Raw genomic sequence first — 15,749 nt, 5'->3', positions numbered from 1 at the left:
ATACCGCAGTACAAGAAACGACACACTTCACGCCATTTCAACTTGTTTATGGTCAGACGGTCACAACGACCTTAGATGCGATGTTACCTGTCAACGATTCGAATGAGAGTGACCCACACATCAGCGACTACATAGAAAGGGCAGAAGAGGCACGGCAATTGGCAAGACATCGTATCATTTTGCAACAAGGCTCCGACGCAAGTCGCTATAATCTGAAACGGAGAGACGTACAGTACAACCCGGGAGACAAAGTGTGAGTGTGGACGCCTATACGCGCACCTGGCCTATCGGAAAAACTGATGCGGCGCTATTTCGGGCCTTACAAAGTACTTCGCCAGTTAGGCACGCTAAACTACGAAGTAATTCCTGAAGGGCAAGTGTGCTCAACCCGACGCAGGAATCGCCCAGAAGTCGTACATGTAGTACGAATGAAACCGTACTACGAAAGGCACTGAACGAGACAACTGATAAATGTGCTCAAACATCAGATAAATACTCCTTTACAAAACTGTTCGACGTCATCGTACGCATCGGGACGATGCGTTTCAGGAGGGGGACTAATGCCGCATGTTGTTAGGCACCTGCCGAAGTCCTGCGTCGCTTCCTGCTGATTTGAATTCTGCCACACCAACGGACAAGCCAAACGCGCCAAGCTATAAACGCGCCATGCAACGCTGGCTGCACGTGTCACCACATCACGCGCTGGACAAGGAACGCGGTCTGTTTTTCGTGGAGCAGCTCGAGGCGAGACGCAAGAGAAGTTGACGAGGTTTTGACCAGTGAGCTCACAACCTTTGTGTATTTAGTTTACGGGCACAAGTTGGCCATTATTAAATAGCTGTTTTAGCTTCCGGCACTGTATTTGTTCGTTACAATATATATATATATATATATATTATGAAGTCCTGGTAGTCTGGGTTGCGACAGCGTTTAATTGAGGAAAGACCTCGCAAAACGAACGGGCAGAGCCAGTACACAGACGATGACGATGATGATGAACCAGAGTGGCAATGAGGACAAAGAGACAAGCGGATGATGGTGATTGTGATCATGCAGAGATGAGGACGATGCAAGTAACAAATGCCCACACTAATTCCCCCCACTTGGAAGCGGACACCCTGGCCGCCATAAGTCAAAGTGACGGGGAACGTCGCGTGAAAGGTTTCATGCGACAAACGTGGACAATCTCTGTGCTGCGGTAGCGGCGGTCTGTTGGGGCGACGAGTGGTGTCACACGATAATTAACCGGCGAAGTCTGTTCTAAAACAATGTATGGCCCGATGAAGCGTGGTTGGAATTTGTCACAGAGACCAGGAGTGCGAATAGGTGTCAAAAGCAGCACCTCGTCACCAGGTTGGAAAGACACAATGCGGTGGGATTCGTCATAGGTGATCTTCCGCTCGTGCTGTCTCGCTTCAGTATTGATGCGAGCCTGATGGCGAGACTGAGCCAGGCGGGAAATGTATTCTTCGCTAGAAGACTGACACGAATCCCCATGGCTGCTAAAGAAGGAGACGTCGAGAAAGGTAGTCGGGGTGCGTCCGTACACGAGATAAAACGGTGAGTAGCAAGTTGTTCGCTGAACGGCGGTGTTGTAAGCGAATGTCAGGAATGGTAAAAGAGTATCCCAGTTTTTGTGGTCGGGTTGGACGTAAACGGCTATCATGTCTGCAAGGGTTCGGTGAAATCTTTCTGTAAGACCATTTGTCTGAGGGTGGTAGCTTGAAGCAGTCTTGTGAGTAGTTCCAGAAGCGCGGAGTACTTCATTTACCATTTGTGACAGGAACACTTTGCCGCGATCACTAAGCAGTACACGAGGAGCCCCATGACGCAGTATTATTGCGTGAAGAATAAAGTCTGCAACTTCCACAGCTGAGCCTGTAATAACAGAGGAAGTCTCAGCGTATCGTGTCAGGTGGTCCACGGCGGTCACTATCCATCGTTTGCCAGCAGATGTGACAGGGAGAGGCCCGTAAAGGTCAACACCTACAACCTCGAAAGGCATTGACGGGCACGGAAGTGGCTGTAGAGGTCTAGCAGGTGCAGACGTGGGGAGTTTACGACGCTGGCATGGGTAGCAGGAACCGACGTACCGCGCTACACTAGAAGAAAGGCCAGGCCAGTAATAACGACATCGAATGCGGTCAAGAGTTTTTTTAAAACCAAGATGACCAGCAGTCAAGTCGTCGTGGAAGGCTTCGAGCACCTGAAGTCGAAGAGAGCGTGGCAGTACAGGAACCCAGCGCTGACCGTCAGGGTGGTAGACGTGGCGGTAGAGAACCCCATTGTCCAGCTTAAAGTGCAGAAGTTGACGACGGAGTCGCGCGTTTGGTGGATGAGAAACTCCCGAAAGGTGGTCCATCATGCGTCTGCAGTATGAATCGGACCGCTGGTGGGAGATAAATGTTGCCTGTTCGTCCGAAAAGGGTTGCGTTATTGATGCGAGCGTATGAACTTTGGTAGATGTGGCGTTTGAGTTCTCACCAACGCTTATATGGGTGGTCGGAAGCGGGCAACGAGATAAAGCATCGGCGTCTCGATGTTTTCTGCCTGACTTGTAAGTTATGTCAAAGTCGTACTCCTGCAAGCGTAGTATCCACCGACCCAAGCGTCCGGACAAGTTTTTCAGTGTAGAAAGCCAGCATAAGGCATGGTGGTCCGTAACGATTGTGAAGTGACGGCCGTGGAGATAGGGACGGAACTTCTGGACCAACCAAACCACAGCCAGACACTCTTGCTCAGTTATAGTGTAGTTCTTTTCAGCAGGGGTGAGTACGTGACTGGCATATGCAACAACTTTCTCTAGGGAAGACTTGTCGCGTTGTAGAAGAACGGCTCCTATACCAAGGCCGCTAGTGTCGGTATGAAGGATAGTCGGTGCGGCTTCGTCAAAGTGGCAGAGCAGAGGTTCAGACGTGAGTGACCGCTTCAACAGCTCGAATGCCGTTTCACATTCTTGAGACCACAGAAAGGGGACGTTCGAAACGAGTAGTTGGTGTAATGGAGCAGCAATAGAAGCGAAGTTCTGTATAAACCGGCGAAAATAGGAGGCGAGGCCAAGGAAACTGCGCAGCTCCTTTGGTTTTTCGGGACGCGGAAAGTGAAGGACTGCAGAAATCTTGTCAGGGTCGGGCCGGATGCCATCTTTGCTAACGACATGTCCTAAGACCTTGATAGATTTGCTAGCGAAAGAGCATTTCTTAGTGTTTATTTGAAGCCCGGCGCCGGCAAGGCACGTCAGAACTTGATCCAGTCGTTCTAGGTGCTCAGGAAACGTTGACGAAAAGATAATAATGTCGTCCAGGTAGCACAAGCAACTTTTCCATTTCAGACCGCGCAGCACGGTATCTATCATGCGCTCAAAAGTCGCGGGTGCGTTGCAGAGCCCGAAAGGCATCACGTTGAATTCATATAGCCCGTCGGGGGTTGCAAACACCGTTTTATGCTTATCGTCTTCATGCATGGGAATCTGCCAGTACCCAGAACGCAAGTCGATGCTTGAAAAGAATTCCGCGCCTTGTAGGGAATCAAGGGCGTCGTCAATGCGTGGCATAGGGTACATGTCCTTGCGTGTGATCTTATTGAGCGCCCGGTAGTCCACGCAAAAACGCACAAGGCATCCTTTTTGCGGACCAAAACAATGGGAGACGACCAAGGGCTAGATGAAGGACGGATGACTTCCCGTTTAAGCATGTCCGCAACATTTTCTTCTATAATTTTTCTTTCAGTTAGAGACACGCGGTAGGGTCGGCGGTGTACGATAGATGTCCCAACAGTTTGAATTCGATGTGCTGTAGTATTAGTGCGGCCCAGCTTAGACGAGCAAATGTCGAATGAATTTGCATGTTTCTGTAACAATGCGAGCAGCTGCTGCCTCTGTGAATATGTCAGTTCGCTGCTGATAGCTGTGGTAAAGGCGGAGGAAGAAACATGCTCACCGAGGCAAGGTTCTTTGGATGTGATGGCCTGAAGTGGCGTGACAAATACAGGCTCGAAGTCAGCAACATGGGCCACAGTAGTGCCCTGTGGCAGTGAGATCTTCTCCGGTGTAGAGTTGACAGCGGTGACAAGTGCCGAGCCATTGCAAAAACGAACGACACCGGACGGAAGAACTATACCTTTGCGAACGCAAAGTGGTGACGGTGAGACCAATACATCCCCGTGATAGATGTCATTGGACGTAATGCTGACAATTTGCTCTTGTAGTGGCGGCAGTTCGATGTCTTTCGCAGCGACCAGACGAAGTGGCTTCTGATTGTCGTCGTCAAGCATGTAGTCCGTGTCAGCAAGGTGAACGACGCGTTGTCCACAACAAATCGCCGCGGAAGCAGATGATAGAAAATCCCACCCTAAAATTAGTTGGTGAGAGCAGCGGGACAGGACAGCAAACTGGACATGATGGCGGATGCCGTCGATGAAAACACGCACAGTACAAAACGCGGAAGGGCGAATGACGTTCCCCTGGGCAGCAACTAATGTGGGGCCATCGTAAGGCGTCATTACTTTCCTTAAATGTTCACACAAATCAGCACGTATCACAGACAATGTCGCACCTGTGTCCACCAAAGCATCGACTCGCACTCCTTCCACTTCCACAGAAACCATGTTACACGGGCCCGATGGAGGAATTTCAGTTCTGATTCCGAATGCAGTTTTTCCTCCACAAACTGCATCACTTAGTTTTCCGAATGAATTTCAGAGGTGAATGAGGCGGGCCGAAGTGGAGAAGTGGAACGGCGGAAGGGCGAAGGCGAGCGGCGTCTCGTGTTTCGGCTGTTTCGTGGTGCAGTCGATGCAGGAGGAGATGGAGAACGGTGCGGGGGAGACGAATAACGCCGACCTTGATAAGACGCCCCGGCGTACAAATCCCGTTCACGCACGTCGTTCCGACGCTCATCTTGCTGGCGCTTTCGGCAGAAACGAGATATGTGGCCGCGATAGCCACAGTAGTAGCAAACAGGGCGATACGAGCGCCACGGTGGGGAATAGAAGACATTCGGGGCACCTGTAGATAGCGCGGTCAGGTGGGCCGGAGGGTCAGGGGGTACGGAATGGTAGTTGACCGGGGGAGCGGCAGCAACTGACGCGTAGGATGGACGCGGCAATGTCGTGTGGGCGTCGCTGGGAGGCACGGCAGCAACTTCAGGGTACGTGGTTATGGGGCGTGAAGCATGTGGCTGTACAGGCGCAACGCCGGTCAGCGTTGTAAGTTCCTCCCTGATGATGTCACGTAAGGGCATCCCCGAAGGCTGTGTAGGTCGTGGTGTAGGAGGTGTGAAGCCCATGGACCGCAATTCTTCGCGTATAATGTCCCGGATAAGGTCGCGCAGGTGGCCATCTGACGTGGAGTGGTGGTCGCCAATATCTGGTTGGAGGCGAACGGAGTCCAGCGCATCAAGGCGCTGGCATGTCGTCACGACATCAGCGATGGTAGCTGGGTTTTGCACAGCGAGTGCATTAAAGGCAACAGGCCCAATGCCTTTCAATATGTGGCGCACTTTGTCCGATTCCGGCATGGATTGATTGACACGCCGGCACAGTGCGAGGACATCCTCGATGTATGAAGTGTACGATTCACCGGGATGTTGTCGGCGAGTATCAAGTGTCCTCTTCGCGACGGCGGATCGAACGTCCGGGGTGCCAAAGACGTGTCGCAGCTGCTGCTGGAAGGTAGCCCAGTCGGGTAAGTCAATGACGTGGTTAAAATACCATGTCTTTGCGACTCCGGTCAGATAAAATGGGACGTAACGCAGTTTGGCGGCCTCGTCCCACCGATTAGCGACACTTACGCGGTCGTAGTCGTCGAGCCAATCTTCTACGTCTTCTCCACGACGACCAGCGAAGAGCGGGGGTTCCCGCTGATGTCCGTGTATGTAAATAGGAGGGGCAGCTTGCGTCGGTGCGTGGTTGATGACATGAGCGCCGGTAGGCTTGGTCTGGGACATGCTGCCTGACAGTGGGCGCAATCGGCGGCCTGAACGAAGCTCCAGCGGGTAGAGCGGGCTGCGGGAGGTAAGAGGACCGAAAATCCACCTCCACCACGTATGAAGTCTTGGTAGTCTGGGTTGCGACAGCGTTTAATTGAGGAAAGACCTCGCAAAACGAACGGGCAGAGCCAGTACACAGACGATGACGATGATGATGAACCAGAGTGGCAATGAGGACAAAGAGACAAGCGGATGATGGTGATTGTGATCATGCAGAGATGAGGACGATGCAAGTAACAAATGCCCACAATATATATATATGTATATTGATTTGTGGGGTTCAACGTCCCAAAACCACAATATGATTATGAGAGACGCCGTAGTGGAGGGCTCCGGAAATTTCGACCACCTGGGGTTCTTTAACGTGCACCCAAATTTGAGTACACGGGCCTACAACATTTCTGCCTTCATCGGAAATGCAGCCGCCACAGCCGGGATTTGATCCCGCAACCTGCGGACTAGCAACCGAGTACCTTAGCCACTAGACCATTATGAACCCTAGTAGCCCGTGGGCAGGAACCCTAGGTTTCTGCCCACGGCAAGTTATCTTTTCACTAACTTTCCTATATCCACATTTACCTTATAATTTGGTCTAATAGCCTCCCCGATACTTTCCTTGGCATTATTGTCTGTTAGATTTCATATATATATATATATATATGTCTTACATGCCTTTTTGCTTATTTCTAACTCACTTTTTAAATGTTCTTAATCATTAAAGCCATTATAAATACATAGCACAGTGAAGATGAGGCTTTTCTTTTAAATGATCAGTAGTTTATGCTGTTTAGCATGAATAATTATTAAAACACTTCTTATTACAGATCTAAATGACACAAATTTTTTAGGTAACACTTTAAGGAACGATTAGCTTACATATAAACATGTTAAATATCATGCTACAAATCAAGCTAAAAACATGTTAAAAAAATGCTAAAGGCATCAGCATTGGCAAAAGTCCCAGGAATCGTACTGCAGGGAACATGCTCATACCGGGAATGATATAAAAAGTGTGCTAATGTTCCATAGTCTTCTCATAAAGTTGGTAATGAGTATTTCCCCAGTGGGCCTCGCACTCACCTAGTTCCAACACACAGGAGGCTAGCACCACATTATAAATAGCAAATAAAATCGATAAATGCATTTACCTGTTCTGACTTAAATTTCTGGTAAGGGAAGTGCTGTAGGCTTTGGCGTGTTTTATTTAAACTGTGTTTGTTTAATTATTATTTTTTTGCATCACAATTTATTCAGTTATGCCTTATACAGTTCTTTAACAACATACATTTACTCAAAACTAGTTTTAAGCAATGTGGTTTCGTTGGTAACTGATTCATAATTTTAATAATCCCTCTTTTGAAACATACCTGAAAGAGGCGAGCTGTGGCTAGCAAGAGGATTCCATGAAGAAAACCATTGTACTGGAAGTGGACATGATCGACGAGCAACAGTCCAGGGTTCCAAAGAAATAACATTGAAAGCACGGTAGTCTTGTCTAGCCAGGGATCATCATGCTTCGACGAGCGGTCTCTCTTCGTGGGTGAAATGAGCCCCTGCCACCTGAAATAATCAAACAAACACAGATATCAGAAACAATGAGCACTTTCCACTTTTGCAATGCCTTGAAAAGAATGAATGCCGCGATACAGCAAGAAACCATTGCACACGACGTGACTGGCTACTAGCGAACACTGGACTGAGGGTGACGTGCGGACAACCCTGAACTGTTGCTCACTCAACAACACACTTTCGTCTCTATCCTAATTATCTTAATCCCAATATCAAGTGGATCAAATAGGCTGATCTCAATACAACAAAGGAATCCGGAAGAGAAGAGAAATACAATTACTGCATAACTCAGCATCTGAATTACCCATTTGTTAAATTATCATGCTTTACCCCCCACAGTGGTCTAGTGGCTAAGACACTTGGCTGCTGACCCACAGGTCGCGGGATCGAATCCTAGCTGTGGTGGCTGCATTTTCAATGGAGGCGACAATGCTGTAGGCTAGTGTGCTCAGATTTGGGTGCACATTAAAAAAAACCTAGGTGGTCAAAATTTCCAAAGTCCTCCACTACGGCGTCTCTCATTGTTATATGGTGGTTTTTGGGACGCTAAACCCCACATATTATTATTAAATTATTATAGTGTAATGGGCCATTATGGAAACATGTCAATTTTATCTGTCTTTGTACCTTGAGGTAGCTTTTTCGTCTTCATAAGTCCAGTAGGAGGTCCCCTTGCAGCCTAGAGCTTTGGGACCTCCTTCTGTATAACTTTTTTCCTATGTATTATCTTTTATTGAATAATAAAAATATTATCTATTACTGCTCCAGTAACGCGGTTTTACTAGCACTCTCTGGTTTAACTTAGTCGCTTTCTTATTTTCTCAGATGCGGTGCAAATGACTGACTCTACGCAAGATGAAATGCCGTAATCACAGGCAACACACAGGTCAAGAAAGAAGAGAAAGAAAGAAAAGACATCATAAGTGGGTTAAAAGCGCATCACGTCTCGTCCACTTCCACTGTCGGCATTTCAGACCGTCTCTATTTCCTTATGGAATACGCACCAATGAGCTAATCTACAAGTATTCTTGTTGCAAATAAATTATTAATACACAAACATGTGGAACTCTCCTATGAAACTCAGCCTGCAGATGCACACAGAACAGTGGACCTTGATGCACAAGTACCAAGAATCTTGCAGCAAGCGAGATGTACTTTGGTGCTGAACAGTCACACTAAACAAGCACATTGCTTGATTTTAGGTTGCTGTTATCTTTCTTATACCATGGCAAAGTAGGAATTAAATGCATATGTCATACATCTAAAATCTACTAAAGGCATCTCAACATTTTAAAACTAACTGATGAATCCTCTCAACAGCGAGATATGTAACGTACTGAGTTTGGTTGATACATGCGAAATTTTCGTCAAGCCTTTCATATGTAAGTTTATGTAAAAAGCTTAGAGATTTCGAACTTCAGATTGCAGGAAGCAGTTACATCACTTACACCCAAACAGCGTAAATAAGGACCAGGTCAGATAATATAACCGTGAGCCTCTGAAAGTAGATTGTTGCTGGGCTGGCGTAGTTTAGATTAGCTATTTCCAGCATTCCGGGATCCACGAACTGAGCGGCCAGGGACAACACGTATTCAAACCAGGCGAACAATGGCGGGTAATCTAGCGTCCACTCAGAAGTTTTCTGCGCAAGAGAAAAAAAAAGTATTGTGAGACGATGGTATACTGCATGAACAGCTTGAAATGGAACAATGAAATTCAACTTGCTAGGAAATACACCACTGCACGTTGCTCGAGATGCTATTTGATAGCAATGACATGGTATAACCGTGTTAGTTAATGTTCGGTAATGGCAATGTAAACGTCATAAAAAAGTGTGTACCTCGAAGTACCATTTCGACGTTGGCAGGGAGTGCGTGATCGCCAACCAGTTACGGTGTACCTCGAAGTCTGTGGATCGGCTGAAAGCGAAATGTTTGAAGAACTACAGTCAGACCAGCATCTCTTTCGGGTTTCAGATGTTCATGCACGGGAGATATATATGCCGGCAGCCCGTTACTAAGAGACCGGGCATTTCGATTTATAAAGTAAGGCACGAATGCCCTTTGTGGTTCTTACTAGGCTGTTATGAAGAGCAACTTGATGCATGTGACTGACACGGCGATGCTTGGGAAACTGGACATCCTCGCCGGTGAATGCACACGTGTTTCCAGCTCATGCACAACATGCACACGCCAGATCGAGTTAACGAAAGCAAGAGTTCCGTTCGCGCGGCGCCAGCAAAACAAGAAGTAAATAAACAACCGTAGTGAATCATACCGTTGACCGTGCGAAACGCCGCCAAATCTTTGAGACGACCACCACACCAAAATTGTAGCGCTGCAGACGTTAGCGTTTCTTTTTAAAACTCACTGCATTTTTTATTATTTGCAAAACTGCTCGTTTTTATATAAAATAGTTTTTTAGTATATTTGTAATAATTTGTGCAATAAGCACATTGTAGTGTTAGAAATAGGACTTGTCTTATGAATTGCGCACAAGTGTACCCTTCTGTTTTCAGCGCTTATTGTATAATGCGGATTCTTAGTTGCTCTTGTCAGCTGCTTGAAATACTTTAATGCGCAGAGTGTGTACTAACTTCGTGTAATATATTTGATAGCCAGCTGGAGTAGCGCACATGTACCGCTGCTTGGATGGTCATACGTAGCTGCGCTTGGAATTCTGACGTATTTTTGGAATCCGAGTCACCGCTTGCCGGCCTCACGGTAGCGAGCGTGCTCAAGTGTGCGTGTAACCTTGCCATGTCTGTGTACCACGACGAAGTTGAGATTGAAGACTTCGAGTACGACGAAGAGCTCGAGACGTACTTCTACCCGTGCCCATGTGGAGACAGGTTTGAGATCACTAAGGTACGCAGCATTTCAGCGCGTTCTTCGCATTTCACGACTGGGAACGCTTGTCACTGGCGCGAGAACGCGTGTCTGTTGAGAAATTTCGTGTGCCTCCTTTGTCGAACGCCGGATTGGTGAGGGGAATCGGTATGAATGAAACAATGAAGCAAGCGATCTCGGCAACCTTTTTGCATCCACCTTCATTTCTGTTTCTGTGTGTTTCCGATCTGTTCAGCGGTTGTGTCGTTCGTACAGCCGGTGTTGTTGGGCAGTCATGTGCTTGTATTACCTCAAAAATAGGTGCCTATAATTGATATAGGAGGACCTGCTGAATGGTGAAGAGGTGGCCACATGTCCCAGCTGCTCCCTCCTAGTGAAAGTGATATACAATCAGGTAACCAATCGCGAACATTGACATGATTCGCGCGTTGTCACTGAAGCAGTTCTTAGGAGTTTGAAGTGTGGATATCGCATTGATAGTAACAGCTAGAAAGCAAAATACGTCGAGGTCAACAACACTGTTCAGAAAACAGTTTGCCCAACACTCAACTTGGCAATGCTTAACATTACAATCATTGTTTTTGGCAGTGTCTCTAATTCTTTATATTTGACTTATGGGCATATATGTGGCATTTTTCAATTTATTTTTCGCATCTGGTTAGATATTTATATATGTTCTCACTACTGACTTTTATATTGCAGGAGGACTTTGTTCGAGAGAAAGATGCACTAGTCAAAGAAGAACCAGCCAAGCTTCAAGCAACCAATTAAGGAGATGCTTTGAAAGCTATCGCCACAGCTGGTGGCTTAAATTCAAGAATTCGTTGTTTAGCTGTTGTGACAAGTCTTCCAAATGGAGGGCTTGTTCAAAGTGTAGACATGAAACTTGGGTGATTCATTGTCATTTTATTTATTTCATTCACAATTACAAATATAAAAGAAGATAAAATGTGTGGCCTCATTGAACTCTCCGAGAAGCACTAAATTTACATTAGAAAAAGAGTGGCGATGGTGGTTAGTAAGATAAAAGCTAACTCCTTGGTCACACCTCTACGTTTTCTGCCCAGCCAATATTCTATGCATAGATGATATTTGCTTAAAAATTTCGTTAGATGCTTAGATTTGTAGTGGTGCCGCTGTCTTTAGTGCCTGGGATGGTAAAACTGCGAATCTATGTGCCATTCTCAAAGAACGCCACTGAACACATTCGGCACCCATACGAAACAATTGTTTAGATGTCACTTTTACCTCAATGCCCAAGGTGCTTATCATGTCTTGGCACTGCTGAGAAGGCTCCCCTAGTGTGTGTTATATTTTCTTGAAAGAAGAAAGTAGAGTATGGTGAAAAATGTAATGCTTTTACGGCGCTACCACAGATGCACATATTAGAAGATTTTGCTTTTCCAGTCTACCACCTTGTAAAGGCTCATTGCAAGGCATAAATGTATAATGCACATCCCAATGTAATTACAGTGCAACTTTCTCCTATAAAAGTTTCAATAATACTTCATGTATTCTGCACATTGTCATTTTTATTTTAATAATTTCTGCTCCTTCTGTAAGAAAAGCGCTGTTACTCAATGCATCTCTGCCTTTCCCCTCCATATGTGACTTAAGGGACTGCCTCTTGTGGCATCTGAATAATTTTTGGACGTTTCACTTTGCTACTAAGAAATAAAACATGAAACCACACTTTGAGTAAACTTGGTGAGGCAACTTTCCAAGAAACCATAGTTGGTGTGACATGCCCTTCATATAATATTTTATCGAAGTTCTTTCAAGATGCTACCAGTAAGCAACTACTATCAACGAATGGCCCTCAATGCGAGCGACATTGTCACTGATGTAGGCTTTGCTACAACCTGGTATCATCAACAAAAACTCTAATAAACACACAATAAACTTTAGTGCTTAAGGCAAGTGATAAACACAAGAAAGACACACATCCCTTTGCATTTTTGTCTGCCCCTCATCTTCTCATCTTTTGCACATACATTACTGAAGAGTGAAGTGAAACGCATAGCACTAGCTGCATTCAGCTTTCCTTGCAGCTCGTAATAAACAGCATGTGAGCAGATGTGTGTATTCACCAGCAGCATATACGATGCAAACCTTCATAATGTGGCTGCACTATTTCAGCATGTGTAACAATTTCGTCTGTGGTCTGACGGTTAGACACACTACATGTACTGACTGTCATGGTTTGCATTAAAAAATGCTTTCTTTCAAAAAGGTGGCATTCATGGCTACCATTCCATTTCCACCATATGACATTGCCACCATTTACCATGGCAGATCTCTCATTTGTTTAGCAAGTTTGGACACCCCCCTACAAACAATGGAGTTTTGTGGCCGCTGCGCTTTGCTTAATTTGGAGAGTAACTGTGGATACTCTCAGAATGCCGTGGGTGCTGCATTACGAGTGTATCTCGGCAATAGGAGCTCTGCGTTATATTTGATATGCAGCAATACTCTTTGTTTCAGTTCAACAGCTATTTAGCTCACTTTACAAGACATATATTTCTATTTTAAATCTAAAATTCTGCACAGTGGCTGCTTCATATTTGCACTACTATGCAAGATCAGACTTCTTTCAATGTCCTAAAGTCAGTTAGCCTTCAAGTGACAACACTACATGTCCAGACGAAATCAGATGTACGTTTATTGAGTGCCATCAGTAAATTGACTTTGTCGCACTTGCGCAGCAGTACGGGGGCGGGTGGCTAGCTTCCCTTGGGCTTCATCTGGTTGCTGCGGTCGCCCCGACACCGGGGACAGTACCATCTGCCCTTGGGCTTCGTGGTGAGCATGACACACGAGAAGTGGAACCACTCAATACTGCATTCCTCGTTGTCACAGCAGATCATTTCTCCAAAGGAGACCTGCTCGCAGAGGCAGTAAGTGGGCTCGTCGGGATCGATCGGCGGCTCAGCGGGCGACGGCACGCCGCCCCTCTGTTGGTGACCCTGCTGGTGTCCTTGTTGATGGCCTTGCTGGTGGCCGCCCGAATTTGAGCCTCCTCGCCGCCGCTTCTTCTTTGGCTGCCGCCGGCCGCAAGTGGGGTGTGGCGTGGGTGTCTGCTCGTCGTCGTGGCCTCGCTGGCGGCGCGACCGCTTGGCCTCTCGCGTCTCAGGTTCGTGGTCAAGGTTGCGGTAGTCCTGGTCGAGCTGGCGCACCTTGTTCTCGATCAGGTCCTGGATCTGCTGCAGCAACTGCAGCTTGTCGTCACCGAGCTCCTGCGACTTGATGAGTGAGTGCTGGATCTGTAGCATCACCTTCTTGCGTCCGACATCCAGGTCGCGCCTGCCCAACAAGCCTTTCTGCTGCTCCAGCTCCGCCAGCACTTCTGCACGCAAAAGTGAAAGTGTGAACTCGGGGCTGCTGATAAGTATGGTCGAACCTTGATATAATAGATAAGAATTGTTTTACATCTCAAATCCACAATATCTGAATAAGAAGTGCTGTAATGGAGGGCTCCGAAAATTTCGACCACCTAGGTTTCTTTCATGGCCAACTAGGTCCAGTGGGCCTCAAGCATATTCATCTGTATCCAAAGGCTACGATTCAATCTTGCAACCTTTGGGTGAGCTGTCACGCACCATTAACACTAAAACACTACAGCAAATCCTTGATATAATGAAAATAATCCAAATATTCCTTGCAGATATGAGCATGTAACGAGTGCATGCTTACAATGCATACTCAATATACTGATGCTGCTTTTGTTGCTACAACCTTTGATTTCGTATGACCTTAAATGGTGCAAGGGTCAGTTAAGGTCAAAGAAATTGAAGAGTGTCATTACAGCAACACCCCCGAAAGAAAAAGACTGGCCACATGCTGATTACTACAGCTCGGCTATTAATCCACCTGTAAAGTCTTGTCTGTCAAGGATAGCAGAAGGCATGTTACTATAAACGCAGCGTCAAATGCTACATGCGGTAGCTTTGTTGTTAAATACTGCATACATTTCGCAGGTGGTTTTACAGCGCACTGTTATTTTCTGCTCGAGTGAGCGAAAATGGTATATTACTTTTCCAGTCCTCACGGTTTACTTGCACTAGCACAAAACAGATATCTAGCACTGAATTGTGGTGGCTATGGTAAATGTGTCGACTGCTAAACAGTGCATATTAAAATGCGCAGAAGAATACATCTGTTTGACCATCACAGAAACGTTTAACACATGTTCACAATAGAACTTCTAACATGCTAACATTAGCCATACATTGTGTAAAATGTCTGCTTTCTGTGCTGTGGCCAGCGCTAACAGAAAATTTCAGGCTGTTGTGGCAGTGAAATGTACAATTGGTGTATCTATTCCCTTGAGTGAAGAAAAAAGAAAAATGGGGGGGGGGGGGGGGGCAAATAAACTGAAACTGTTGGAATAAGGCTTTAATGTCGTGTCTATTCTTAGGTAGCAATGCACTCGCCTCTACACGTAATGAGTGCGAAAGAAGAAGAAACGGATACTAACGGTGCACTGCTAACGCAACCACGAAATCGGTGGCGTACTGCCAAATGACAGATCCCGCCAATTCGACAAAATCCGACACACCGCACACACAACTTGCAAACGACCGGGCATCTGTCGACACATGAAAAATTTACATTAGGATATGGCGTCTTCTGCACTGCACTCATGACGGTACTAGAAAGACTTGCCTTCGTGCGATGTTTCATTGGCTCTTTGCCAATAATGCACATCGCGAATTAGCAACGAAGCTGCTCTCTGTCACGTGAGTTGGGATAACATTTATGTGCTAGTGCATTTGACAAAGTGAAGCTAAGCTGCACCGCGACTGCGAAATATTAAGGGAAAAAAAATGTAACGTACCTTGGTACTTGACGTCCAGCTCCCTAAGCTGGCTGAGGTTTCTCTGTACATCATCGGGTAGGTTTTCCACACAGTCGAGGTAATCTTCGATGTAAGCAGCTGAATACAGGGCCTCTACAGCGGCCTGATTCAGTGCTACATCCCACGAGCTGCCTTCCTTGGACGTAATGTTGAATGCTTCGGGGAACCAGCTCTAAAAATGCACAGGCGCCGAGCCGTCGCTACGATCGAGCGCGCTTCATCTGTGAGGAGCTGCAGCGCGTAACGGCCCTTTTTCGTTGATGCCTCGGCTACCCACAATTACGTTGTTCGACAAAAAAACGAAAAAATCGACTACGTTATCGCAGCGCAAATATAAATCTGAAAGCAAGTTCGCATTGGTAAGCGATCGCACGGCAACCGAACCGACCAAACCACGCCACTGACGAGCTCCGCTTGGCTTGTCTCGGTTCAATGTGTCCCTGCGAAACCACAAAACACCAAAATAAACCGAAACTTCGCAAAAAA

At 46.6% G+C, this 15,749-nt stretch overlaps 3 protein-coding genes across 3 annotated transcripts in view; 1 reads left to right on the top strand and 2 right to left on the bottom strand.

Annotated features, from left to right (window-relative positions):
- The window catches only part of xit (ALG6/ALG8 family glucosyltransferase xit), a 34,011-nt gene extending 24,185 nt beyond the window's left edge, over positions 1-9,826 (bottom strand). The window contains exons 1-4 of the mRNA XM_037421626.2: positions 9,633-9,826; positions 9,397-9,475; positions 9,005-9,198; positions 7,355-7,547 (exon numbers count right to left, since the gene is read on the bottom strand). Of these exons, the coding sequence (XP_037277523.2) occupies positions 7,355-7,547; positions 9,005-9,198; positions 9,397-9,475; positions 9,633-9,697 (531 nt within the window). The 5' untranslated portion in view covers positions 9,698-9,826. The remainder of the gene's footprint in view (positions 1-7,354; positions 7,548-9,004; positions 9,199-9,396; positions 9,476-9,632) is intronic.
- Positions 9,827-10,071: 245 nt separating this feature from the next.
- Dph3 (Diphthamide biosynthesis 3) lies at positions 10,072-12,097 on the top strand. The gene is made up of 3 exons (XM_037421628.2): positions 10,072-10,423; positions 10,725-10,799; positions 11,108-12,097. Exons 1-3 carry the CDS (start codon positions 10,208-10,210, stop codon positions 11,174-11,176), a joined length of 360 nt encoding a protein of 119 aa, XP_037277525.2. The 5' UTR covers positions 10,072-10,207; the 3' UTR covers positions 11,177-12,097.
- A 946-nt stretch (positions 12,098-13,043) lies between these two features.
- LOC119170454 (inhibitor of growth protein 2) lies at positions 13,044-15,712 on the bottom strand. Its single transcript, XM_037421627.2, has 2 exons — positions 15,243-15,712; positions 13,044-13,751 (listed from the first exon to the last, which is right to left on the bottom strand). Exon 2 carries the CDS (start codon positions 13,675-13,677, stop codon positions 13,129-13,131), a length of 549 nt encoding a protein of 182 aa, XP_037277524.1. The 5' UTR covers positions 13,678-13,751; positions 15,243-15,712; the 3' UTR covers positions 13,044-13,128.
- Positions 15,713-15,749: the final 37 nt, after the last annotated feature.

The sequence above is a fragment of the Rhipicephalus microplus genome, chromosome 2 (genome assembly GCF_043290135.1).
Source record: "Rhipicephalus microplus isolate Deutch F79 chromosome 2, USDA_Rmic, whole genome shotgun sequence".
Lineage (NCBI taxonomy): Eukaryota > Metazoa > Arthropoda > Arachnida > Ixodida > Ixodidae > Rhipicephalus > Rhipicephalus microplus.
The sequence above is the reverse complement of the archived record's forward strand: the minus strand, read 5'-3'. Positions and strand labels throughout refer to the sequence as shown.

Bases quoted from the DNA above. Each gene is read 5' to 3' on its own strand.
- Dph3 (XM_037421628.2), top strand. From the start codon at position 10,208: ATGGTCATACGTAGCTGCGCTTGGAATTCTGACGTATTTTTGGAATCC. The intron at 10,424-10,724 runs GTACGCAGCATT...TAATTGATATAG, and splicing joins ACAGGTTTGAGATCACTAAG to GAGGACCTGCTGAATGGTGA. The intron at 10,800-11,107 runs GTAACCAATCGC...TTTATATTGCAG, and splicing joins TGAAAGTGATATACAATCAG to GAGGACTTTGTTCGAGAGAA.
- LOC119170454 (XM_037421627.2), bottom strand. From the start codon at position 13,677: ATGCTACAGATCCAGCACTCACTCATCAAGTCGCAGGAGCTCGGTGAC.